The sequence below is a fragment of the Diceros bicornis genome, chromosome 4 (genome assembly GCF_020826845.1).
Source record: "Diceros bicornis minor isolate mBicDic1 chromosome 4, mDicBic1.mat.cur, whole genome shotgun sequence".
NCBI lineage: Eukaryota > Metazoa > Chordata > Mammalia > Perissodactyla > Rhinocerotidae > Diceros > Diceros bicornis.
In genome coordinates this window covers 58,939,021-58,964,114 of record NC_080743.1, presented here as the reverse complement: position 1 = coordinate 58,964,114, position 25,094 = coordinate 58,939,021, and the positions used below count along the sequence as shown (strand labels likewise).

General features: G+C 60.2%; 2 protein-coding genes across 6 annotated transcripts in view; one reads left to right on the top strand and one right to left on the bottom strand.

The window, feature by feature from the left end:
* DCST2 (DC-STAMP domain containing 2) overlaps positions 1 to 6,110 on the top strand; it is a 10,351-nt gene extending 4,241 nt beyond the window's left edge. The window contains exons 10-16 of the mRNA XM_058536459.1: positions 463 to 630; positions 764 to 864; positions 1,773 to 1,903; positions 2,248 to 2,375; positions 2,733 to 2,826; positions 2,932 to 3,072; positions 5,830 to 6,110. Coding sequence (XP_058392442.1) covers positions 463 to 630; positions 764 to 864; positions 1,773 to 1,903; positions 2,248 to 2,375; positions 2,733 to 2,826; positions 2,932 to 3,072; positions 5,830 to 5,932 — 866 coding nt within the window. The 3' untranslated portion in view covers positions 5,933 to 6,110. The remainder of the gene's footprint in view (positions 1 to 462; positions 631 to 763; positions 865 to 1,772; positions 1,904 to 2,247; positions 2,376 to 2,732; positions 2,827 to 2,931; positions 3,073 to 5,829) is intronic.
* Positions 6,072 to 25,094, bottom strand: ZBTB7B (zinc finger and BTB domain containing 7B). Of its 5 annotated transcripts, none has more exons than XM_058539343.1 (4): positions 22,209 to 22,279; positions 21,950 to 22,050; positions 8,808 to 9,973; positions 6,072 to 8,401 (listed from the first exon to the last, which is right to left on the bottom strand). In XM_058539343.1, the coding sequence occupies exons 3-4, from the start codon at positions 9,965 to 9,967 to the stop codon at positions 7,936 to 7,938; spliced, it is 1,626 nt and encodes a 541-aa protein (XP_058395326.1). In that variant the 5' UTR covers positions 9,968 to 9,973; positions 21,950 to 22,050; positions 22,209 to 22,279; the 3' UTR covers positions 6,072 to 7,935. The 5 variants fall into 5 exon arrangements, with proteins under 5 accessions (XP_058395326.1, XP_058395327.1, XP_058395328.1 ...); XM_058539344.1 differs by having other exon boundaries at positions 22,226 to 22,243; XM_058539345.1 differs by lacking the exon at positions 22,209 to 22,279 and adding an exon at positions 11,334 to 11,593 and having other exon boundaries at positions 8,808 to 9,980; positions 21,950 to 22,162.

The window sequence follows — 25,094 nt, the reverse complement described above, 5'->3', positions numbered from 1 at the left end:
GTGTGCCACGAACCACGGAATTAATCCAATCCTGTGTACCAGAGGTTCAACAGAAAAAGTAAAAAAAAAAAAACCCAAACATTCAATAAGGCACTTAGTCCAGTGCCTGTTACACAGCCAGTGCTTAGCAAATGCTTTAAAATAAATGCTTCTGGGTCTTGTGGAGGCAGGAGATGGACTCCCTGATCTTAATGATCATCTCAGATCTGGTGGCCTAGGCAGGCAGACCAGACACCAGGGTCAGCCAGCTCTGGACCATGGAGCCAGTCCCAGGTGCCAGGGGCTGAGGTTAGGTTCTGCGGCACCATGAAGGTGCCTAGGGCATCTAAGGCCCCTGGCTGAGGGCATGGGGCCATCCCTATGACCGTACTGCTCCACTCTCCACCATCTAGAAGGTGGCCTTTGCTGCACGGGGGAGTAGGCAACTGCACAAGCGTCCCTCACCCGGTGTCTCTGTGCCAGGCCCTGTGTTAGTATCCATAACCGTGGAAGGCACCGGCTACACCGGGAAGATTTACCGTGACCTCGTGTCGGCATTTGATGTCCTGCAGCAAGGCAACATCAGCGTCTTGTCCCGGCGCTGCCTCCTGCGTCCCTCGGAGCCCAACAGCACTGGTTACATAGTCATCGGTATCCACCACGCCCCTGAGGGCACTGGGGGATAGACACCATTCAGGGCATGAGGGGCACGGGCTGCTGAGGGCGTGTGTGGCTGGCACTGTGTGCCCACCAGCAGTGGTTTACTGTGCCTGTGTGTCCCTAGGCACCATGTATGGCCTATGCTTCTTCGTCACTATGTTTGGCAACTATGTCAGTCGGCTGCGGCGGGTCATCTGTGCCTCCTATTACCCATTGCGGGAGCAGGTGAGGGGTCCACAGCCAGTCCCTGTCCCCCTCCCCGGGATGCTAAGCTCGTGACTGTCTTGGCTTGGGGGAGCTTAGAGTCCTTCAGCACCCCAGCCCTCTCTCCTCTGGTTGAATCCCAAGGCAAATGACCCGGACTGTTGGTCTCTGGACTCCAGATGGGGCCAGGAGAAATGGGGCCTCTTGGGGCAGGGCTCCTGGACAGAGCTTGCCTCTCAAGTTCTGTTAAAACCATGGGGGGTGGGGCCGTATTGGCATGTTGAGGTGTGAATGGAAGCTCACTAGTTGTTTACTCATTTCCGAATCGTTCCCTGAGCATCTACTGTATGCCAGTCACTGTGCTGGCCTCAAGATGAACCAGTCACAGCCTGGAGCTCATGGTCTCGGGGCAGGCCAGACAGGCTTTTAACAAGACATTCTGGGGGCCGGCCCCGTGGCGTAGCGGTTAAGTGCGTGCGCTCTGCTGCTGGCGGCTTGGGTTCGCACCCCTGGCGCGCACCGACGCACCGCTTGTCCTGCCATGCTGTAGCGGCGTCCCACATAAAGTGGAGGAAGATGGGCACAGATGTTAGCCCAGGGCCAGTCTTCCTCAGCCAAAAGAGGAGGATTGGCATGGATGTTAGCTCAGGACTGATCTTCCTCACAAAAAAAACAAGACATTCCAGTTAAAAAGGTGTTTTTATTAAGGAATGAATAAAGTGCTGTGGAAGCCCAGAGGAGGGCATGGGTAGCTCCGCCTCGGGAAGTCCAGAAGGGTTCCCAGAGGAAGGGGCATTTGAGCCAAGCCTAGTGGGATTCACAGGAGTTGGACAGAAGGCAAAGGCAGGGAATGGGGATGGCTGCACAGGGCATTCCAGGCAGATGAAACGAGATCAAGGGGCCCCCATCCCTGATCCCCCCTCCACCAGGAGAGGATCTCCTACCTCTACAACATACTTCTGAGCCGCCGAACCAACATGTTGGCTGCCCTGCACCGAGCAGTGAGGCGGCGGGCAGCTGACCAGGGCCACATGAGTGCCCTCCAGGTGCTGGCTAGGAGGTGAGCCCACTGTCCTTCGTTATAGGAGTCGGAGGGGGAGGGGACAGAAAAAGCCAGAGGTCAGAATGGATCACTGTCCTCCCTAGGTGTCAAGAGGTTTGGATGAAGAGGGTGCCCATTCCATGCCATTCATGCACAGAGATGGAGAATTAGGGATGAGAATTCTTAGGGATGGGGCGTGCAGGGAGGAGGAGGGAGACAGAGGTTGAAGGTTGTTGCCAGAGTCAGAGGGATAGAGCTTAGACTGCAGGAAGGCCTACTTGTCATTTGGAGGTTGGCAATGGAGATGGGGGTGGTTATGCTGGCTGGGCCGGCCTGCTCAGTGTCTGGGACCCCCTCCTTAGGTGCTCCTGCCTGGCTCCATTTATCAGCCACTTTTGGCAGCCCCAGGCCTACTGCCTGGGCTGCGGGCAGCCCCAGGATGAGGCGGACACGGAGAACTTTGTGTCCTGCAGTACCCCTGGCTGCCAAGGTGAGACTCCCAGGGAGTGTGCCTCTCCCTGCTGGGACTCACCACATTTGCATATGACAATCAGTTGTTGTCCTTCCTTTATGGACTTCTCCTGTACTTCACCTTTCATACCCCTCCCTTCATTACTGTGCATGTTCTCGTTTACATAGAACCCTCAGGTAGCTCATTGTCTTCGTGTTTGCCTTAATTCTCCCTTGTGCTAACAGAATTCATATGCAAGTGGCATTGCAGCAATTTCCTAGCTTGCACTGCTAGACAAGGACGGTCCTCCCAGGGGAGGCAGGGGCTAAGAGCTGGGGAGCACAGTGGGTGGGTGGGGGAACTCAAGGTCACCTCCTTCCCCCTGACCTCCTCCAGCTCTCTTCTGCCTCACCTGCTTCCGCCTCCTGGACAATACCTGCTCCGTGTGTGCATCTCCCCTCTCCTACCAGGGGGTACTGGACCTGGAGCTGTGAGTCTCCAGCGAGATGGGGTGGCTAGAGTGAGTGGGGGCAGTGGGAGCAGCCAGCCCTCCCCCAGGACCTCTGTGGGCCACTGAGATGGGACGCTTTTCCAGGGACTCCAGTGACGAGGAGGGCCCCCAGCTATGGCTGGCTGCAATTCGAAGAAAGGACCCTGAGCAAGAGTGGTTACTGCGGCAACGGCTCCAAGAAGAGCTGGACAGGCCCCTCACATCGGAGTCCAGCTCCGAGCTCAGGTGAGCGGAAAGCAGGAATTGGGGCCTGGGAGGCCCAAGCATGTTCTGTCACATTTACGAAGGGCTTCTTGGGTGCCTGGTCCTCTGCTAGAGCTGGAGACAGAGATGACGGGAGGGGAGGGAATGGAGGTTTGCTGAGCGCCTACTCTGTGTCAACACCCCCACCCTGGAGGAGCCCACCGAATGGTCGGGGAGAGTGACATCAAATAGATAAGTGACAAGAGTGTGGTGAGTGCCCCAGTCAAGGGGTGAAGCAGGCTCTGGGCAGCACAGAGGACAGAACAACCAATTTGGGATGGGGGTATATTAATGAAGGCTTCATAGAAGAGGTGAAAAAACAGGTGGGTTTGGGGGCAACCTGGTGGTTTCTTAGACTGAGATTCGGGGGTAGGCCTGTATGAGCTTGGAGAATGTGAGGCATTCAGGAGGGAGAGCCTGAGGGAGGGGGTGTGCGTGTGTGTCTGGGTGGAGACCTCAGAGAATCACTTGGGAGATGAGGTTGGAAGTCAAGCTAGGGAGAGATGGGAGAGGGCCTTACTTGCCATCTGAAGACCCTCGGTCAGAAAGTGACATATTCATATTTGTCTTTTAGGACAATAAGCTAAAAAGGCAGAGTAGAGGCTGGGGTGGAACAGGGAGAGCAGAGAGGAGGCTGTCTTAGTTCAGGAGAAGTTGGTGATGGCCCCAGGACTGAGGTGCTGAAAATGACTGGAAGTTTATGCTTGGGACTCAGCAGGTGTTAAGGTGAGAGGAGGAACATGTTCTGGGGAAAGAGGAATGGCCCAGTTCAAGAACTTTGAGGTGCCTATGGGGCATCCAGCTGGAGACGCCCAGGGGACAGTTAGAAACGGGCAGGGTTCTGGGCTGGAGGTGTATTTTTTAGGGTTGTTGACTTAGAGACTGTAAGAGAGGATGGGCTAGCTCATCCTGGCAGAGGGCATGGCAGAAGAGGAGAAGGGGACAGGGACAGAACCTTGAGGGGCTCAATCACAAGCCAAGGATGGAAGAGGCTAAAGAATACAAGACAGCCAAGCATATTAAATGCTGTGAGATGATCAGGATGAGGACTGAAGACTGGCCATTGAATTCGGTGGTTGAGAGATCATTGGAGTGGCTTGTGGGAACATTTTCATGGCATTGGGAAGGCCAAAACCGGATCATAAGGGGTTGAAGGGTGACTGGTAGAGAAGACTCAGAAACAGAAACAGGGTACATGGCTCTGTGTCGCTGTTGCAAAAAGTTTGATAATTCTTTTTTAAAATATAACTGCTATAGTTAAAAAAAGGAAGCTTGAGAGTGAAGAGGTAGGATTTAGCTTCACACAGCAAAAGAGTAGTCTGAAGGGGACCCAGCACTAAAGGATTTTTCTTTATACAAGGATAGGGAGACATGAGCCTTTAGGAGGTAAAAAAGAGAGCATTAAAGAGAGAGAGATGCCGGAGGGCTGGGATCCAGGGCCAGGTGGACAGGGCGGCCTTGGATAGGAGTGGCCTTGCCCGAGGCAGAAGGGGAGAGAGCACGTTCCTCTGAGCAGAGTTGAGCCTGCTCCAGTCTGGTGGCCTTGATTTTCTCTGGGGAGTAGGAGGCAAGGGTGCCTGCTGAGAAAGCAAAGAAGTGGGCTGGGAGTGGAATAAAGGTTTCAGGGAGTGGGTGGTGGAGGTTGAAATATCTGCCTTGGGGAGTGTGCAAAGAAGCCGAGTGGGGAGGTTAAGGGATTTCCAGCTAGTGTTAAAGGCCCAGATGATGTTGAAAACCATCCCCTGTAATGACTGACTCCAGTGTGCGTGGTTATGTGGTTTTCTCTGGGAAAGGTGGTAGCTGTGAACAGGATTCGAGGCAGGTCAGGGGAAGGACAAGTAAGAGTGTCTGAGATGACTGGCCTTGGGGAAGAGAAGGGGCTGAGACCCCAGGGACAGTCCAGAGTCTATGTCTCCATGAGGTGTTAGAGCAGGGGCAGTGGCCAGGAGGGACACAGAATTCTTCCCATGGCCGGGGAAGAATTCTGGGATAAATCCAGACAGTGGCCAAGGTTGAGGGGGATGTCTGAGTGGGAGCAGAGGTGAAGGTCATTATAGCCCAGGAGGTCAGGATTGAAAGGCCAGAGACTTGGATGAGTAGGATGAGTCCTCCAGTGAGGAGGCTGCTGGGCCACACGAGCAGCCCGTCTGGTACTGCCCCCTGGATGGATGTGGCAGGGTGTCTGAGAGGCCTGGGGAGACAGGCGCAACCCCAGTGGTACACGTAGCTGCCATGGCAGCCAGGGGCTTTGCAATATGCCATGAGACAACGGGGTTTGAGAAAGGCAAGCAGCCTCTACTTGGGAGGACCACAAAGAAAACTGTCCATTGGGCGCATTCCAGTGTGAACGGGGCAGTGGAAGTAGTGATGAGTTGAGAGTTTGAAGGGGAAGCACAGCCTTATTTTCAGACGTTCCAGAGGGCTCAGGGAACTTAAAAGCTGGGTTGCCAGAAGGGGTGGCTTGAGCCTTGAGCAGGTATACCAAGGTCACTACTGGTTCTGCCCTTACTAGCCATGTGACCTTTGGCGAGTCATTGCCCACCCATCTCTCAGCATCAGCCTAAAATTGGAAGACATCTACAGCCATGGGCTGGTATGCCTTGGGGGCCTGTGAGAGCAGCAGTGGCTGGTAAATGACAGGAGCCAAATGTGAACAGATGGGGCAGAGGCAGGGGGCAGGAATGCACCTGTGAAAACAGAATGTTGCTGATTGGGCCACCCCCTTCCTCTCCTCACTAGTGACCTGGATGAGGAGAAGGGGCCTCAGCAGAAGACACACAGGCAGCAGCCCCTCCCTGAGGTCCAGTCTGTCAGCATTCCCATGCCCTCTCAGCCCAACTGACCACCTCAGAAATCCTCTGCCCCCAAAGCAGCCCTTCCTCAGCTTCAGAAGCCCCACTCCCTCTGTCTCTCATCTCTCTCTCCTCCTGATCCCTCCCACCTACCCCCAAAAATAAAGGAACCAAAGGTGGACACGAGTGTGAATCTTAAATTATTATTATTTCTTCCTGTCGCTTACACCCGAGGTGGGGGGCAGGGGAAGGGGAGGGGAAGAGGAGAGAGGGCATTGCTTCCCCCCCCCTAAGGCACTGAGTGGAGAAGCCGCAAAGGGGGGATGGGGGAGGCCACATTGTCCTCACTCCCTGGGGCCAGGCCCCAGGTCTCCCCAGCCCTGGGCTCCTCCATCACCTGAAATGCTAAGATGAGGCCCAGGGCAATCCAACCTCCCCCACCCCAATATATTACACCATCACTTTTTAAATAGATACAGGGACTGGTCCCGCTACCCCCTCCCTGTGACCCCCCCCCACTATTGGGGGTACCTGGGCAGCTGTGCAAATGGGCATGGGGGTGCATGGGAGGGAGGGAGAGCACCGGGCCCCTGAACCTGCCCCTTTTAAGGAGGGGGAGGGGCCGCCAGGCCAGGGAGGGGAAATAGTGCAAGGCAGAGCCCAGGCCGAAACAGGGGTCCAGCACCCAGCGAGGAAGGGGGGGAGATACCCCCACCCCCAGCAGAATTGGGTAGTTAAAAATCTGAAACTAGATTTCAACAAGACCAACAGAAGAGCCTATGTACAGAACAGGGGTGGATTCAATCCTAAGGAAGAGTGAGGGGATTATTCTCCCTGATCCAACAGGAAGCCCGGCTGGCAAAGGTCTGGGGAAAGAATCCGTTTCCCACAGGTCCGCAACCTACTTTCCCAGAGGCCAAGCAAGATGTTATTCGCCCACTGCCTTGGCAAGGGGGCGCCGCTTCCCAGCTGGGTGGCTGAGGTGAGCGAAGCCGGCTCGCAAGAAGTGGCCGCCGGGGGCGCTCGCCCGCGCGGGGCATGGCCGCCAGGTGGCGCCGGCTCGCCCGTTCTCCGCAAGGCTCTCCGCAAGGCTCCCCCCAACCCCTCACCCGGTCCCACACCCTGCGCCGCGCCAGCCCGGGGGCGGCGTGAGTCAGGGGCGGCAGCGGTGGTAGTCGCGGCGGCTCCGGCTCGCACCTGGGCGGGGAGGAGGTGGGGAGGAGGAGAAGAGGGTAGGACGCCGCCCGGCCCGCCCTGCCCTCTGGCCCCGGGGAGGGAGCGGCGGGAACAAGACATTCCCTGCCCGGGGACGCGGGAGGGGAGGGCCGGGGAGGAGAACCGAGCTCGGCTCCCCTCGCTGGGCGGGGCCCCTCCCGCTGCCCCCAGGGGCGGGCGAGCCAATCAGGCCACCCCGCCCCTTTCTTCTCCAGGACCCCATGACTCAGCGCTGGGAGCAGGGCGGAGGGGGACTAGGATGGCTCCTTCCTTACAGGCCCAGTCCCCCAGTCTTTCAAGCTTCTACCTTGCTTCCCCCCACCTACCCTTCCTTTGCCGCCCCCTTTGCATAATTCGCTGCCAGGAAAAGGGAACAGAAACCAGGAAGGAGGGGTCTCGGAAGGGAGGGGCAGTCCTTCACCCCCTTACACAGCCAAAACCCCAAGGGGCATGGGGGCGGGGAAAGGCTTTGGTCCCAAGCCCCCCACCCCCTAGAAACCCGCATAGCCGAAGAGGGATCCTGCAAATCAGAAATACATTATTGCTTCTACTCCCCAGGAGCAGCTGGGGACAGGGACCCCACCTTTACAATAGAGCTGTAAATATATACATAATATCATATGTATCACTCCTTGGGAGATCACCCCAATCTGGGGAGTCTCTGCCCCAAAACCTTCTCAGCTTGGAACTGGAATGAGGGCTCTGGGGGGAAGGGGCTGATTTCTGACGCCAGGAAGGCTCAGGCCCCTGACCCCAGCTCTGTCTGTCCTGCACGCTCCCACTGCTTGGCATGGCGTCCCCGGCCCCATGCTGCTCCAGCACAGCCACTCGTCCCTCTTTAAGAGGACTCCATGGCACCTTCAGCCTGAGGCGTGGTGGGTGCCCCCTCTTCCTCATCATCATCAGGGGGCCCGGGGGTGGAGACCGGGGGCCCAGTAGGGGCTGACTGCTCCCAGAATCGAGCCAGAGAGAGGCGGAAGGTGTCCAAGTGGCCATTGGAGAGGTCGAGGCCAGCGGGGGATGGGGTGGCGGCAGAGGGTGGTGGGTAGTGGGGTGGCGCATCGTCCTTGCGTCGCCGCCGGGTGCGCACCTCCAGGCAGTTCTGGCCTTTGAGGTGGCGCTGCAGGTGGTCCTCCTTGGCGAAAGCCTTGTGGCACAGGTGGCACTCATAGGGCCGGTCCCCTGTGTGCAGGTGCATGTGGTTCTTGAGGTCATAGCTGTGCAGGAAGCGGGCTGGGCAGTGTGGGCACGAATAGGGGCGCTCTCCTGTGTGCTTCCGCATGTGGATCTTCAGCTTGTCATTCCTGGCACAGGCAGGGGGAGGGGCAAGGGAGATGTTCAAGATGGGATCCCTGGCTCCTCCTGGCCGGGTTCCCAGGCCTTGTCCCACTCCAGTCCTCACCATTTGGTTCCCCCTTATTGCCCCAGGATACCCTTGCTGACTTGACCCCAGATGAACTGGGCCCAGCCACAATGCCCTCCCATCTCCAGCACAGCCCTCTTGGACACCAAGTCTTTCATGCCCCAGACCCACCCCTCTTGACTTTCTTTCTCCTGATCTCCCTATCCTGGTCTCTCTCTTCACTCGGGAAACCCCCACACACCCCAATCCCTCCAGGATCACTTTCCCTCCACACTTTGGATCTCATAACTCCTTTTTCCCTCCCCTATGACGTGGCTCCTGCCGGCCTGTTCCCCACTGGTGCTCACCGGGTGAAACGGACACCGCAGACTTCACAGGCAAAGGGCTTCTCCCCCGTATGGGTCCTCATGTGGCGTGGCAGTTTGCCCGCCCCGTGGATGATCTTGTGGCAGACTGGGCACTCCTGGGGCATCTGGGAGCGGCGTTTGCGCACCAGCTTGTCCTGGCCGTCCAGGCCTGGTGCCAGGGCGTCCTGGTGCAGGGAACTTAGGTAGGCCATCAGGTCAGGATCGATGGCATCCTCATCTGAGCCCAGCTCTTCTGGGGACAGCGGGGGCCCGCCACTCTGTGCCAGCCCATAGGCCGGGGGATATACCAGCTCCTCCTCTTCTTCTTCACCCTCATAGGCCTCGTAGCTCAGAGGCCCCTCAGGGGGTGAGGCAGTCCCTGTTGGAGGGCTGTAGCTGTCTCCCAGCCCACTGCCCCCACTGCTGCCCACTTTGCCTGCCACCTCCTCCTCCTCGTAGGTCAAGGGATGGGTGGGCACTGTAGGCACCTCTGGCACTAGGTGGTTTGCCCGGGCCCCCTTGGTCTGCAAGAAAGCTTTTCGGGGTTTGCGGCTGCGGCGGGCAACAGGCCGAGGTGGTGGCGGTGGCGGTGGTGGTGGTGGGAGGGGCACTTGTGGAGGGCTGTCTTCACCGTTGGGAACTCCTGAAGCTGTGGCTGTGGCAAAGGCCTCCAGGTACTGGCGGGCTCGCTCACAGTCATCCTCATCAGGGCTGGGAGCTTCTAGCCCACTGCCCTGCAGAATCTCCATGCAGGCGGCGATAACACATGGGATCTCCAGCAGCCGGGCGGCCTGGAGCACCGCCGGCATGTTGGCGCTGCTGGTGGTCAGGGTGGCTGTGTAGGCAAACTCGAGCAGGGCACCCAGTGCCTCTGGCCCCACAAAGTCTAGCTCGCACACGCCAGCCCCTGCTCCCCCAGTGGCTGTCCCGCCACCCCCAGCCCCCATGACCGCCCCGCCACCGCCCTCGGTGAAGAGCTTCTTGAAGTAGTGGCTGCAGGCAGCCAGCACAGCCCGGTGGGTGCGGTATTCAAGGCCCTGCGTCCGGATGGTTAGGTCACACAGGTGGCCCAGCTGGCGCTGCTCGTTGAGGCAGCTCAGGAGCTCACTGCTGTGGTCCGGGAATGGAATCCCGATCAGGTCGTCCTCAGGGCTCCCCATCTTCTCCTGCAAGGTCAAGTGGAGGGGGAGGTTAGGAGCGCTCAGCCCTGCAAGGGGGCCCAGGGAAGGAGTACCAGCATTGGCCAGCACTTATTGCTGGATGACTACATGCCAGATACTCTTCTAAGCACTTTACACCCATTTAATCTTCCACAACCCTCTGAAGTAACGATTATCATCCATTTCACAGACAAGGAACCTGAGGTGCAGACAGGTGAAGTGACTTTCCAAGTTAAGTGCAGAACGGGGTTCAAACCTAGGCAGTGGCCTGGAGTCTGTGTTCCTAACCACTGTGCACTATTCTGCCTCTGTGAGAGCAGGAGTCCTGGCTTTCTTTATAATTTATTTTTATTTTTTATTTATTTATTTTTTCCCCCAAAGCCCCAGTAGATAGTTGTATGTCATAGCTGCACATCCTTCTAGTTGCTGCATGTGGGACGCGGCCCCAACATGGCCAGAGAAGCAGTGCATCGGTGCGCGCCCGGGATCCGAACCCGGGCTGCCAGCAGCAGAGCGCGCGCACCCAACCGCTAAGCCACGGGGCCAGCCCAGCCCTGGCTTTCTGATCCTTTGCTAGAGACCTGTCTGCTTCACCTGCCCCGTTCCCCATCACTTTGGAGGAAGCACTAGACTGGGAGAGAGGATGCCAGGGCCCTGGTTCAGTCTTCATAAAGAATTGGCTGAGGGACTCTAGGTGGCTCTGGCAGCCGGCCTCAGTCATCTGAAAAGTGGGGTAACAGTCTCTGTGATGGAACCTCCTCACAACCCAGAGAGAGGCCAATGAGAGAGTTCAGATTCACACTGGAACAAGGTGGGCTCGAGGCACGTCAGGTGCGGCAACTCAAGTTATCTCCCTAAAGAGTTTGCTGCACTGTAAAACACTATGCAAACAAGAGCCTTGGCTTCCCAGCACCCTCCTCCTCCTCCTCCCACCCCTCCCCCACCCACTAAAAGTTCATCTCCCCTTCTAGATCCCCCCTTCTAGAGGCCAAAAGGGAAACACAGCTCCCAGCATCCCTCCCCCCACATCCTCCCCTCCCCCATGGGGGCCAAGGAGCAGCCACCCTTTGCTGGGGTGTCGCTGGCGCGGGTGCTTCCTGCCCCGCACAGATAAGCATCGTCCCCGCCCCCTCCCCCACTGCCAATAGGCCAGGTTCCAGTCCCACCCTTCCCCCCCTCAGCTACCACCGCCACCCCTCCCTCCCAATTCCTGGCCAGTCAGGAGAGCCTCCCCTCACCCGCCCCCAGGGGGCCATCTTCCACCCTCTGTTTTCCCCTCCAAGGAACAGCCACAGAAGGCGCAGAGCTGCCAGCAATCCCAAGGCTGTGGCGGGGCAGGGGTAGTACAGTGAGTATGGCCTGGAAGTACAGAGATCTTCTTCAAGTCCTGGCTCTACTACTCTCTTGCTGAATGACCTCGGGGAAGTCGTTTCTCTCTCTGCTTCCATTTCCTCAGCTGTACAAGGAGCAGGTGGGAGTGGAAGCTCCAAGGGCTCAGCCCTTCAGCCCTGACGTTTCGTGGGTCTGGAGCAACTGGAGCCAGAGTTGGGGCCTGGAAAGAGCTGGGCTCTGGAGTCAGCCAGGCTTGAGTTGAATCCTCACTCTGTGGCTCATTAGCTCTGTGACCTTAAACAAGTGATTTAATCTCTGAACCTCTTTCCTCATCTATAATATGGGATAATTCTACCTGACTCCTAGGATTGTGGTGACGTGTGTGGCACAATGCCTGACACACAGTAGGGGCTCAATAAATGTTCTGGCCTTGGGAGGGAGAAACAAGGCCTTGCCTGGGGCCAGATTCCACTAAACAGATGGCCTCTGCTGGGAAAACTACTTGGGCACAGGTCTGTCTCCCTCCCTCAAATCACCCCAAGGGAGTCAGGTCACTACTAGCTACATGACCTTGGACAAGTCACTTCCCTTCCTGAGGAGGCCTGTTTTCCTCACCTGTAATAGTAAAGGCTGACCTAGCTGATCCTTAGAGCAAGTCCCACTGACATTTTGTCAGTGTCTTCTCTGCCACTCCCAACAGCTGCTCAGCCCTGGTCATTGACGGGGAAAGGTTTTTTTGGGGGTTGGGGGAGTTAAGGGCCACAAAATTCCGCTTTTGGACACAAGAACTGCGTTGTTGCTGCCTGCCACCTTCACTGCCACACCAGGACTCCCGCACAGAAGCCTGGAGTGAGCAGCACCCATGTGTCTGTCTTTGCTTGTAAGCCACACCTGGGTACTCTGAGATAGCCCACCGGTTCCCACCTGAGTCCCCACACCACTTCTCTCCCTGGGGGCCAAGCAGTCTGGGAGCTCTCCCGGATCCCTTTGGTTCTCCTGCCTATACTTTACAAATAGGACAAATGGCAAATGGCCCCAGGACTTAGGAACAAACAAAAACTGGGTGGGCAACGGTGGCAGCGGCGGCGGAGGCAGCAGCAGCAGTAGCAGCCACTTAAACAGCAGTGGGCACCCTCCTGGGCCCAAGCGGATCCTGTCCCTCCCGAGGGGGATGGGTGGGGCTGTCCTCACTGTCCATTGGCCGGGAGCTGGGCACCCGCAGGCACGTGGCTCACCCCATCCCTCTCCCTCCTTCTCTCCCCACCCCACCCATTCCTGCTGCTAAGCCCGCCTCCTTTCTCCCACCCCAGGGCCAGTCTCCATGGCAACTTGGTGTGGTGGGGGCGCTGATTGGCTGACCCTGCTGTCAGGTCACAGGCTCAGGCTGGTTTACCACGCAACTCACACAGGGCTTGGGCAAAGGTGGGTGTTTAACTCCTTAGGCTCAACTCCAATGCCCATGGCCACAAGGTAGCAACGAAGGAGGGGAGAGGCAGAGGACACACGTGGGAAGGGGAGGGTGTTCATACAGTTCTCTAGCTTCTGGGAAACTCCCCCAGCCCTTACTCAGGGCTCTGGCACCTATGCCATCTTAGGTGCCACCTGGAACCATGCTGCTGCCAACCAGGCCAAGGGGGCACTCCTCGCTCCATCATCTGGGAGGGGTGGAGGCCTCCCCCTTCTTTCTGCCAGGGTGGGGCACTGGTACCAGGATGCCCACCCCACCGTGGGCACCCTTCCCACCTCTGCATCCCAGAGGGCCCACCCCCTGACGCCCCATGAGGGTGGCCCATCCCCACCCAGCCTGGCATGCCCCCTCTTGCTAAGACCTTGTGGGCATGGGTGTGTGTGGTGGTTGTGGGGGGGGCAGCTGTGCCAGGGAACCAGGCGAGGTCTGTTTGGTCTGTTTGCCTGGTAGGGGGAAGAACTGGGGACCCCGCCCCATCGCTCCCCTCTTTCCCGCCACCCCCCCAGGCTCCCCTCACTGTCAGGCCTGCTAGACCGGCCAAGCCGGTGGGCAGCTCTCTTGAAACTGGGCCCTGAGTCAAGCCTGCCCCATCTTCGGTGGGGTGAGAAAGGTGGGAGGGGGGCAAAGGTGGGAGCCCCTATCACCTACCCCTCAGTGCCCAAGGGCACCTGCCAGGGTGTGTCCACCACCAAGAAACCAAAAGGTAGAGGGCACTGGCCCTGGCTTGGAAAGGAAAGGAGGCTGGAACTCTTTCCAGGTGCTGACCTCAGGCAGTGTCCAGTGCAGGGCTGGGGGCACCAGGGCCAACACTGCTGGCTCGAGCCAACTGAAGAGCAGGGAGACGAGGCCCTGAATGGGGCAGCTGAGTAAAGCTGGCCCCCCTTCCCCACACCCTGGGGATTAGGGGAATGAGGCTTAGTGTGGGGGGCAGCAGGCGGAAGCAGGATTAGCAGCGGAGAAAATAGATATGGGCCTGAGACACAGGCATACAGAGCCCCCACTCCCCAGGCTCCAAGGTCCCCCCTCCGGGCTCTGCCAGGGAGCCTGAGAGGGGCCTGGCCAGGCGTCTCCAGGTGCAGCAGCTTGGGGTGATGGACAAGGACCAGGTTGTGACATCCTTCTGCCAGGGGTGATGGAGACCTGAGGCTCTTCCCGGTGCCCCTGGCACCTTGGCAGACCACCCCTCCCCCTTACTTCTTTCTCCTTTCTCCCCCCGCCAACCCCCACCCCAACTCCAGCCTCAGGTTCTCTTCCTGTTTTTTTTGGAGCTAAGTTTGCACGAAGCCAGGGCTTTGGCCTGTGGCTGGACCGGGGCGGGGGCGGGGGGAATAGGCTAGCCAGTCCAAAGTCCTCAGGGACCCAGGAATCCTAGTTCCCCAGCCTCTCCTACCCCTTCCCAGGGCCTCTAGGGCCCAGGGGCTAAAGCCATCTGGACTGCCCAGTTGGGAAGGCAGGGTAAGGGGCTGAGGGGAATCCCCTGGAAGATTGGAAGGGCTTCAAAGGAGAGGTCCTCTGCCCAGGGATGCCCTAGGCACTCATGGAGTCCTTCTCTCCCCACACCAGCCCCTCCAAGCTAGTGCATGCCTTCCCCATCCCCCCATATGCTGCTTCCCCCCTCCTAACCTCACCACCCCCAGCACTCACACTTCCTGGGGGCCGAGGCGGGGAAGAGAGACCGCAAGCCACGAAGGGGGAAGGAGGCAAGGGGAGTTGGCTGCTTCCCGGTGCTATGGGGGTTAAGCCTCTCCTCCCTCAAAATCCCCAATTCCTGGTGCTGTGACTCCTGTAATGAGTGAGACCTCAGTGCTCCCAGACATTTTCTTTCCATGACACCAGCCCTAGTCCACAGCCCCTCAGGCTGCATCAGGGGAAATATGAGGGAGATAAAAGATGGCGGAGGAAGGAATGAGGGCAACTCGCTCTTTCCCAGCCTTCCCCTCTCTACCTTTGGGGACCCCTACTCGTCAGCCATTCTCCACTCTTGGCCCCTCTTCTTGGCCTCTTCTTTCTGTCCCCTTACTGCCTTCTCTGACCCTTGTCTCTCCTCTCCGCATCTCATTCTTTGTTTTCTTTCCCTCAGCCCTTGCCAGGCTCCTGCCGCCTCCCTACCATGTCTATGTCTCTATGTCGTCTATGTCGCTAGGCCTCCCAGGAACCATCCCTACCTCTCCTTTCTTTTCCCTTTTGGTTCTCTGGTTCAAGCCTCTCTCACTTCCTCCATTTCGCCCTGCTCCAAGCATCCCTTCTCTTCTCCCCACGCAGGCGCGCCGCAGGCGCCCTTATAGAGAGGGGCAGAAGAATTAAATCAAGGAGCCAGGCCTGCCCTCCAAGGCCTGGTCTTGCTATGGGATGGCCGCATTTAGGGCACCCACGGCCCCCTTCTGAATGAAGCACAGGACCAAAATTTGGGGGCCAGTTGGGGAGGATGGGTGCGGGGGGTGCAGTGAGAGCGGATGTGGGGTGGGGTGAAGGGGAGGACCTAGGCCTCTCTGCCCGTCAGAGTTTCCAGCACTGGAGCTGCTGGACTTTCCCCAGAGGGTGCCCACCCTGGGCCAGGCAGCTGTGCACTTGGACAGACCCTGGCCATCAGGGTTCCCAGCGGGGTCTGTCTGGGCACTGCCAGCTCCCCTTAGGGCCTGAAGAGACTGCACAAGGTGCCAGGGTCTGCCCTGTGCCCACCCCCTCCCCCAGCCTAGTGTCTCCGGCTGGGTAACCGAGCCGGCTGGTAACCCCACACCCGCCAAGCCGCCGGCAGAAACCTGAGCCCCCCAGCCCCAGAGGACACCCCAGCCCGATCCCCGGAGTCCGGCTCCCTGCCAGCCTGTCCAACCTCCTGTCCAGGCCCAGCAATCCCTCGGCTCCTGTAGGCCCCTTCTTCTGCTCTCCTGTCCTCCTGGGTCCCCTGGACGCTGAAGCTTCCCCACACTCCAGCTCCTCAGACCCTCAGCTCTCTAAACCCCTGAGTAAAGTTTGGACACCCTCTTCCTAGCCCATTTTTCAGTCCGTCTCTGACCCTTGGCCAATTCTAGGCCTCCAAGCCTCCCCTGGGGCCTGATCTCCCAAGCCAGAGCAGGGCCTACTCACCTGAACGCTGAGGGGCCTTGCCGGCAACTCCTCTTGGCCCCTGGGGGGGAGCAGGTTGGGAGGGGTGGGGAGGGCTGGGCTGGGGGGGAGGTAGGGTGGCTGTTCCCCGCTCCAGCTCCCTCCTTCAAAGGGGCCGCCCACGACCTGGCCCAGCCCCTCCCCCCTACAGCCTTAACCCTCTGGGTGCTGTCCCCCCTCCCCCCAGCTTGGAGGGAGGGGTTACCAGAAGGCTGGCAGCGTGAGAGAGGGCCTAGAGTCTCTGCCTGTGGTGCCCCGAGCCCCAGCTGTACCCACCCCCGCCGCCTGTCCTCACTCAGTCCTAAAAGGGGAAAAAGGTGAGCGGTAGAGAAGGTAGGAGCTGGGACAGTCCAGGAGGACAGAGGTGAGGAGGAGCAATGGGAGAGGCTCCTGGAGGTGGGACCAGGAGAAGGAAGAAGGGAGGGGAGGGGACAGGAGACGGCAGTGACCAGAAGAGGGAGGAGGGGAACCCTGGACAGTCAGTGCCAGGGGTGACAGGTGCCCAGGTCCCAGCCCCTCAGGGCATGTGGTATGATAGGGGGCCACAAGGAGGCCCTCCAGACCCCAGTGGGCCCCTCAGCCCCCCTGGGAGCTGGCCGAATTCTCCCCACCCTGTACTGGGCTGGGGCCCTCAGGGGCTGGGCAAGGCAGCACCCCGCCCTCCCCATGCCTCACCCCAAACCCACTCACATACCACAGTTCCTTGCCCAGGCACCAGCCCCTGCCAACCAGGCCAGGGGGCAGCACTTGTGCCAGCCCCCAATGGCCATGGGGATCAGGGGGACAGAGCTGGCCTGAGGGGGGTGGACAGATGGGGGAGCTGTGGGCACCGAAAGAGGAAGGAGCCGGGAGGGGGCATCTGCTGGGAAGCGCCTAGCCCCACCCCTTGCGCAAGCCGCTGCCACCCTGGCCGGTTGGGTGGGACCCGCCTGGGCCTGAGGGGCAACTCAGAAGGGCTCTGAGCCCAGAGATGGGTGGGCCATAAAGTCCCACTTAAACAACTCCTGAGGTCTCTTATTCCTGGAATGAGGGGTACCCTCAGGTCCCTCAGACTTTAAGCCATCCCAACTTCTGCTGGGCTGTGGAGGGCGCCACAGAAATGCCCCCTAAAATATCCCCTCCCCTTTTCCCCCAACAGCTGCTGGCTCAATGCCGCTGGCCTGCTGCCCCTCACCAGCTCCCGGCCCGGTTGGCACCTACCCACCAGGATGCTGGCAGTCCTGCCCTCCTCTCCCTCCTACCCCCCTGCTCCCAGCGCCCCACGCCAACTGTGGGCCTGGGGTGGGGGAGGGTCACCCCTGTGTCTTGGTGCCAGCCAAGCAGGCCCAGGCCCCTAGGTCCTATAGATAAGGCCCAAGACCGTGTTCTCAAGCTGTCTCCTCAAGAGGCAGTGCACAGGTCAAGGCCTACACAAAGAGAGCCCGAGAGGCTATGGACAGCTCAATGAGCAGTTATTGAAGGCTCCACTCCCCAAGGTGGGGGCCAGTGTCTCTCCCTGCCACCAGGCGCCAGCCTCCCGGCATTCTCCCTGCCCAAGCATTTGCTTGGGCACCAAAGTCCCTGCAATTCCTGAGAGCCCTAGTGCCCGCAGCCTGCGAGGGAGTGGGGTGGGGCTGTTCTCTGCCCTTTGATCCCCATAAAGCGAGGGAACCAGCCTAGAGGGCAGGGGGCAGGGAGGGAGTTCATGGGGCCCCTCCATTTCACCCCTGCCAGGGGCAGCAGAGCAGGGTGTGGGCATCTCCCGGGTGGGGCCCTAAGGTGAGATGGGTAGCATGTCTCAGCAGGGGAGATGGATGTCAATCATGGGTACATGGGGTCATGTGGGAGCAGGATGGCAAGAACAAGGTGGGGGGGATGCAGAGGGTACCCATGCTCCAATTCATCCCAGTCCTGGCTTTTACTCTTATCCAGAAACATTGCCAGACTTAACCAAATTGTGAGATCAAGGAGGACTACAACTCCCAGTATGCACCACAATTGCTTTGCATGTACCTTGGGAGTTGTAGTTCCCTTGAGAAACCCTGTGCCCTCCTCTTCCCCAGAGCCTCGCTGATGGGGTGGGGAGGGCAGAGCAGAGGACTTGGTCTCGAATCTCCAAGGGGACTGTGTTTAAAGAGGTAAAAGGCCAGGAGGTCCATGGTGGGGGGAGAGGACCCCTGCTCCCAGGCAAAGGGGGAGGAAAGGAGGAAGGAAGGAGCAGAGGATGTCTGTTGAAAGGGGCATATGGGTGGGGAGGAGTTGGGGGGGGGGTGGAAACAGGAAGGAAACTGAAGCCAGAGACATGAGGTCGAAAGCAAGGGCCTGGTGGAGCCCCATTCCGAGGCCAGGCAGGGACTGGGAAGGCATTTCCCCCTGCCATTCTGGTGGCCTGGGGAGGCATAAGAGGAATTAGTGATGTCAAGTGATAGCAAATTGGTGTGTTTGTGGGGGTCACTGGCTCCATTTGCCTGCCACCCGCTCTCTTTTGCCTGGGGCGGTGGGGGCATCCTCAACCCCTGGATCTGGCACAGGTATTTGCTGGCTGGGAAGCTCTGAAGACTGCCTCTGTTCTGGGATGCTAGCAGGCAGAGGAAGGAGTTGGGAGAAGTCAGGGCCGGGCCTGATGGGAAGTATGGTGGAGGGAGGTATGTGTGGGGTTAGGCCCAGGTGTGAGGTCAAGGAATCGTACTGGTAAATGAGGATGCTATCCTCCAGGGCCAAGGCCATGGCAGCTGGGAGGCCTCTGCGAAGAGAGGCCTAAGATGCCAAGGCCACGAGCCTCCCACCCACCCCAGGCCATGGGACAGAATGAAGAGGGCAGCCCTCAGCGGAATTTGCCAAAGGTAGCTTTCCCCCTATGTCAGGCAACCTGTGGACATTAAAGGTGGCAACTCAGGAGGCCAGATGTCAGCTGGGTGCCTTTTCTTAGTGGGGGTGGAGGTCAGAGGGTCTTAGTGGTCTTAGTGGGCAGAGGCTCTGCTTCGAGGCCACTTTCCCTGGGCTCCCCAAGGCTCTGGGACAGATGCTTACAGGCCCCAGCCAAGACTCTTGCCAAGACCTGGGTCGGGCTGGGTGGGAGCTCTCTCTTGCCCCTCTGAAGCCCTAGATGGTAGACGACGGTAGCTCTAACCCCTTCCCCCCAGCCCCCCAGGCCCGCCTTGGCGCCTGGCCGCCTGTGTGTTGGCAGGACTGGGGGGGGGGCCAGCGAGGCAACTTCAAACTGTCCGGGCAAAACGTCAAGTTTACTCACGAGTTTACTCAGCAGAAGGAGGGGGAAGAGGCCAGGGCGGGCACACCCCATGCCAGGGTCCTATCCGTCTGCCTGTCCCCACCTTCCTCCCCACCCCCTCCTCTTCAGCCCTAGGCCAAAACAGGCATAGGCCCCAAGGCCTGGTGGCAGGGCAGTCTTAACTCTCAGAAGGTCAGGGAACCAAGCAGGCCGGAGGCAGGAAGCCCCGGAGCAGGCCCAGAGGCTTCTATCAGAGGGCAACACCCTGCCTGGAGCCCATTCACTACCCATCTTGGGGCCTCCGCCTTGGGCCAGATACTGGGTCTCTCAGTCACCAAGAAGGGGGCAGTACCAGGCTGGGCCTCCTCCATCTGAGCAGTCCCCTGGGCAGTGACTTTTGACCCCAAATGTCCAATTCTAGGCTGTGCCTCAGGGAGCATGATGCCATCTGGGCAGCCATAGTATCAGGGGCTGGTTCTCTCAGCCTTGGCTTGGAATGGGGGGCCAGCACCCTATCTGACCTACTTCCCTTTCCTCCCCACCTGCTTTCATTCTCTGCTTCTCTCCCCCAGCCTTCACTGTCCCCACCCCAGAGGCGCTCCGCCCCCCATGCCCGCTGGGCCCCCTCCCCCACCCTTCCCCAGGGTGCCAAGTGCAAGCACACAAAGGGCCCGATGGTGCATTGTTAGCCCAGCCCCCGCTGCCCGCCGCACCCTCCCAGGGCGGTCACTAGGCCAAAGAGGAGCTGGGGGCCCTGGGTGCCAGGGGGCACCATGGGGAAGGGGGAAGAGGTCAGCACCTGTCTCCCAGATACTGGGGTCCATATCAGCCAGAGCTGCATAGTGATGAGAGGGCCCCATTAGAGCAGACCTCTCTCCTTGACACCTGAGCCTAGTGGGCACTGCCTTCTTTCTTCCCCAGAGCCCCTTTTGGGTGGTATTAACCCCTGCCTGACCCCTGTGCTAAGGCTGAGGGGTATGGTACCCAAGGGAAGGGACAGTGTCTGGGGGTGCCAGCAGGCTGCGTGGTGCCCACAGCAACCATGTAACAGAGGCACGCTGGGGGAGCTGGGGTCCCGGGGGCCAGGGACAGGAGGCAATGACAGAGATTTCTTCTTGTTTCATCAGCTGCTCCAGGGGGAGCCCCCTGCCCTTCTCCCCAGTCACTACTGAGAAGGAACGTTAACTACCACCCATACTCAGTCACAAATACATCTCTCTCCAGCCCAGCACAACACTCCTTATGCCCACTCTCCCCTCCCAACCTAATGCCCACTCCATGCCAGCTCTCCCAGTAGTGCCAGATGGGTACAGGGGTGACCAAACCAGTTGGTGTATGTGGGGGAGCAGGAGGCAACCCCATAATCCTCCAGGCCTCATCCCCCATACATATACACCCTCAGGGAACAGAGAGTTCTCATCCTGGTTTAACCCCTCACTGCCCAATCTGGCTCCCCCTGCCCCTGATAAACTGTCTTCCCTCCTCCAGGAATAAGTTGGGGGAAGGGGGAATAGCTGCGCTGACTCATTCCCATTCTTAGCTGCAGCTAGGGGTCTCCAAGGCATTCGGGTGGGGGTCAATTCAAGAACGCCCTCCACCTGGCCCGGAAGCCAGGACAGCCTGCTGGTCTCCCCCTCTCCTCAGCACCCACTTCCGGTGTCCCAAACTAGGTCAGCAGCGCTCGTTTCCTGTGGGTCAGCTAGCACCCGCGCCTTCTGCCCCTCCCCTGCTCCGGACTCAGGCTCCCCCCGCTCCCCCCCAGGGCGCCCCGAGGTCTCACCACGTCTCAGACGCCCTTTGATACGTGGGGGTTGTGCGGGGCGGGGGGCAGGGGACCCGCCCTCTCTCCAAACACCAGCAGGGCCGGGGCGCCCGGGCAGGCACGTGTCCGGGCACAACCCGCTGCCCACGCCGCCCCCCCACTCCTGGCCCCCCCTCGCTCTGGCCGGGACACGTCGCTCTCTTACTTGGGGTGGGGTGGGAGGAGAGAGAGAAAGCTGGAAATTGAAAGCAGCGCCCCCCACCCCTTTGAATGGCAGCCCTCTGCCAGCGGTGCTCACAGTAGGTTCTACAACACAGTCGCGACCCTCACTCTGGGTAGGGGCAGGTGCGCCGGCGCCGGTGGGGGGACGGGTGGTAGATAGAATTCTTCCCAGTCACCCACCCTGGCTCTTGGCTTCTGGGGGCCTGAGCTGGCTTTGAAAAGGCGGCGGCGGGAATGAAGCCTGAAGTAAGGGAGTGGGATTGAGGGGCGGCGGAGAGAAGGGTCGTCCTATGTCGTTGGGAGATTGTCGCTGAGCCCGACTACCGAAGAGAGAGCGCGGCTCTGGAAGCGCAAGAAACCGAATAGTCCAGCCGGTAACTTTCCCCCAAGCCGCGGCTCCTCCTATGCTCCCCCCACCCCCCATGCAACTGGCCCGGATCCAACCCACCGCGCCAGGGGGCACGGGGCGGGGGGAGCGTGTTGTCCTAGTTAGAGTCCGTCAGCGTTTCCATTCCCTCAACTCGGTCGGGTCTGGGGTCTCCCCCTAAAGTCACGAAGGAGACTGGGGGAGCGCTCAGAGCCGCCTCACCCTCTCTCCATCCTGGAGCCGCCAGTCTGTCTGATCTCAGAAGTGCAGAGAAAGTTTCTGGGGACCCTCCGCCCCGCGTTGGGGGCGGCCGTAGTTCCTTCTCTACCTTTCCGCCCAGTTAAAATCAATTGCCAAGACCTGCGGTGTTGGGAAGGCACAGGGAAGGGGAGTGGTGGGAATCTGGTCTGCATGCGTGTGTGTGTGTGGGGGGGTCCCACTTACAGGACGGACGAAGGACACTGCAGTAGTCTTGAGTCCGGGGGACCCCGAGCCGGGAGACAAAAGTGGGATACACTCACCTCTCCGCCTTTGGGTCCGCTGGCTGGAGCTGCTGAGGCACAGGGTGTGGGGAGAAGTGCGTCCCCTGCCAGGCCCGGGGGCTTGGGGCCCTGCTCCGGTCCTGGTCAGAAGGCCGCGGTCAGTCGCTCGCCGCTCTCTGCTGGGGGGCTCCTCCTCCGCAGCCCTCTGCCTCCTCCTGCCGCCCGCCCCCCCCCTCGGCCGCCGAGAACCGTACATTCACCTGGCTCCCACCCGCCCCCCCCTCAGGGCCCGCCTCACCTGTCCTGCTGTCTCACCTGTCCTCCTGCTTGCTTTCCCCCCATCCCTCCCCTCCCTCCCCCCGCCCCCTGCCACCCCCCAAACTCCCCCCCCAACCCTTAGCAACACCCTCTGTCACTTCCTGGTTTTTCACCCGCCCCCCCAGGCCCCCCTCCCTCCGCCCAATAAGGACATAAACTTCAACCCCTTGGTCCAGCCAGTCCCTGCAGGGCGCAGATGGGTCCCTCCCTCCTTTTTCGCTCCCTTTCTCCAAGCTCTTACTTTGCTTTCCGAGCTTTTCCCACCCTCCTCTTTTCCCTCCTTCTCTCCTTCTCTCTCTCTTTCTCCCTTCACCTGCCGCGGTCCCTTTCCCCCCCTCCCTCTCCTCTCTCTCTTTCCCCACTAGCCCCTATCTCTCTCAGTCCACCTTAAATTGAGCTCCGCCCCCGACCCCCATCCAGCCCATCTCTGCTGCTCCGCCCCGCCCCCTGCACTCCACCGCCCTGTCCGCCCATTGGCCTGAACACCCGCCCATCCCAAGTGGGTCCCGCCTTGCGTTTGGCCCAGGGAGGGGGCGGAGCCGAGGGGCTGGCCTGAAACCTGGAGGAGGGGAAGGGGGAGGGGGCAGTGTCCGCCGCGGCCGGGAAACCCAGTACCCCCATCCTGGGCTCCCGCTTCTCCAAGAGGGGCTTCTGTAGGGTCAGCACCTCGGGAGGGAAGGGTATGAGAGGTTAAAGATAGACTAGGTGGGGGTGAGGCGGGGACTTAGGGATTGAGGGAGAGGGGTCCCGTGAGGGGCTATAATCAGGTCAGGGCCCTGGGAGGTAGGGGGAGGGGGAGCCACCAGGCCATCAGCTCCAGCTCCTACGCCCCAACCCCCCCCCTCAGAGGGAGAGGGGGAGTTGAGGCTGCGGGCACCCTGCCTCCCTCCCCACGCGTGACGGCGCCCCGCGGGGAGGGAACGGCGCCCTGGGCAAGCAGCCTCTGCGCTCCAGCCGGTGCCCGCTGCGGCCTTGGCATTGTCAGAGGGGAGGGGCCGGGTCCGCGAAGGGGAAAGGAGAGGGGGAGGCGCGCTCATGCTCCTGCTCCCCGCCTCCATCCTGCCTGTTTCCTAAGTGGAGAAACTGAGTCTCCGCGAAGGAGGGGCCTCTTGACATGGATTCTCTCAGAGATCCAGGTGGCGAGGGGGGCCTGCGTGTCTTAAGATGTGTGTGGGCTTGGGGGCGACCAGGATACGTACTTCAGTGCTCCCCCCAACTGAGGAAGGTAGCCTGTGAGGGACGCTTCCAACTGGGCCTGCGGCGCTACGTACCCCAAAGAGCCCCTCCCACTAGTGTAGAATGGAATCAAATCCGGCTACCTCGGGCCGGGTTCCGCTCCCCGAGGCCAGCCGGGCCGAACCGGGTCGGACTCGCTTTCTCCTCCCCAAACCCCTCCGCAGGGGCCCTCCCTCCCTTTCCAGCAGGTGGCTCCGCAGGACACCAGCTCAACCTGTTGGACCACAATGGGCGGCGCCGGGGCGGGGGGGCCTGGCCCTCACCCGGGTTGACCCGGGATCCCCGCGCAGGGGGAGGGGCGAAATCCTGGTCCCGCCCTCCCGCTCTCTCTTCGGCCGTGACTCAGCCTCGGGGCTGCTGCCCTGCGCCCCAGCCAGGGGCGGAAAGTGTGAGGCGCCCCTGAGGGCCCAGGCCAAACCAAACAGCCCCCCACCCCAGACATTATCTCACTGGAGAATTAGGGGGGCTATAGGAAGGACGGGGGAGCAGCAGGCATGGGGCGCTCCCGCTCGGATAATCCGCTCCGGGTTTTCCTAACGTCTCTGTCCCCCTTGGGTCCCGAGGCTGGTCACTGCTCCGGGTTTTCTTCTTGGCCCCGCCGGACAGATTCTGGAGCCCGTGGGGTCCAGGCCAGGGTTTTTCCCTCCCTTCTCCAGCCGTCGGGGTCGCACTAGCTTGGGGAAGGGCAGTGCCAGGGGCAAGACGGTAGTGCCAGATGCACAAGTGAAATGGAGAGGGGGATGCTTCGGGGAGGAGGAGGCATGGTCGAGGAAAAGGGGGGCGGGAAAGTGGCCCAGGGAGGGCAGAACCAGAGCCTCAGAGGCAATAGAAGGGCGGGCGCCTTGGCACCAGCCCTTAGGTACAGAGAAGCGAACGGCGCCCAGTGCCTCGGGCTCGCCCCGTCCCCCATCTCTGGAGGTCGCGTCCGGCGTCTTGCTGGACCCAACCTGGATCTTTCAGCGGCTGCCATGCCATTCCCCACTTGAGTCTCGACAGTCCTGGAACCTCCTGTTAGTTCCTCAGTGACCCCCTCCCGGTTTCTCTTCTGGTCCACGCAGCTCCCTTCCTCGCTCAGAAGTCGGAGGGGGGAACCCCGACTTGACATTACCGCCTACCCCCCAACTCCCGGCCCTTACCGCGCCAAACCACTGAGACAGCGGCGGCCAAGAAACGCTGACTGGGGGCCCCGCCCCCTCCCACGAAACCCCAGCCGGGCCCCAGGGGCCTGCCGCCACCCCCGCCCCGCCACCAGGCCCTGAGTGGAACTGGGAACTGGAGGGCAGGTGTGAGGCCTGCAGGGGCCTCCAGGGGATAGGGGAGCGTCCCAGATCCGCACGTTCAGACTTAAATCTTCAGCCGACCAGCTAGACCTTAATTTGGGGGAGAAAGTAGCAGGAGGTGGGTAAATACCCGAAGAGTGAGGTGTTTGACCAAAGACAGGGATGAAAGCCCCGGTTGGGTCGTAGGGAGGACTGTATACCTGGGGCTGGGGTGAAGGCCGGGTGCCGGTACTGGCTGGGCCACGTGCGCCAAGGGGCAGCTGCAGAGGAGTTAAGATGCTTGTAGAGCCTGGAGGAGAGAGGGCTCCTGGGGGAAAGAAAGGCAAGGATCTGCTTGGGCGGGGTCCTGA

Coding starts and splice junctions, on each gene's coding strand:
- ZBTB7B (XM_058539347.1), bottom strand. CDS start 13,883: ATGTCACAACCTGGTCCTTGTCCATCACCCCAAGCTGCTGCACCTGGA. Junction 9,981..13,797: donor TCTCAGGCTCCCTGGCAGAG/CCCGGAGGGGGG, acceptor CCTCCACTTGAC/CTTGCAGGAGAAGATGGGGA. Junction 8,402..8,807: donor TGCGGTGTCCGTTTCACCCG/GTGAGCACCAGT, acceptor TGCCTGTGCCAG/GAATGACAAGCTGAAGATCC.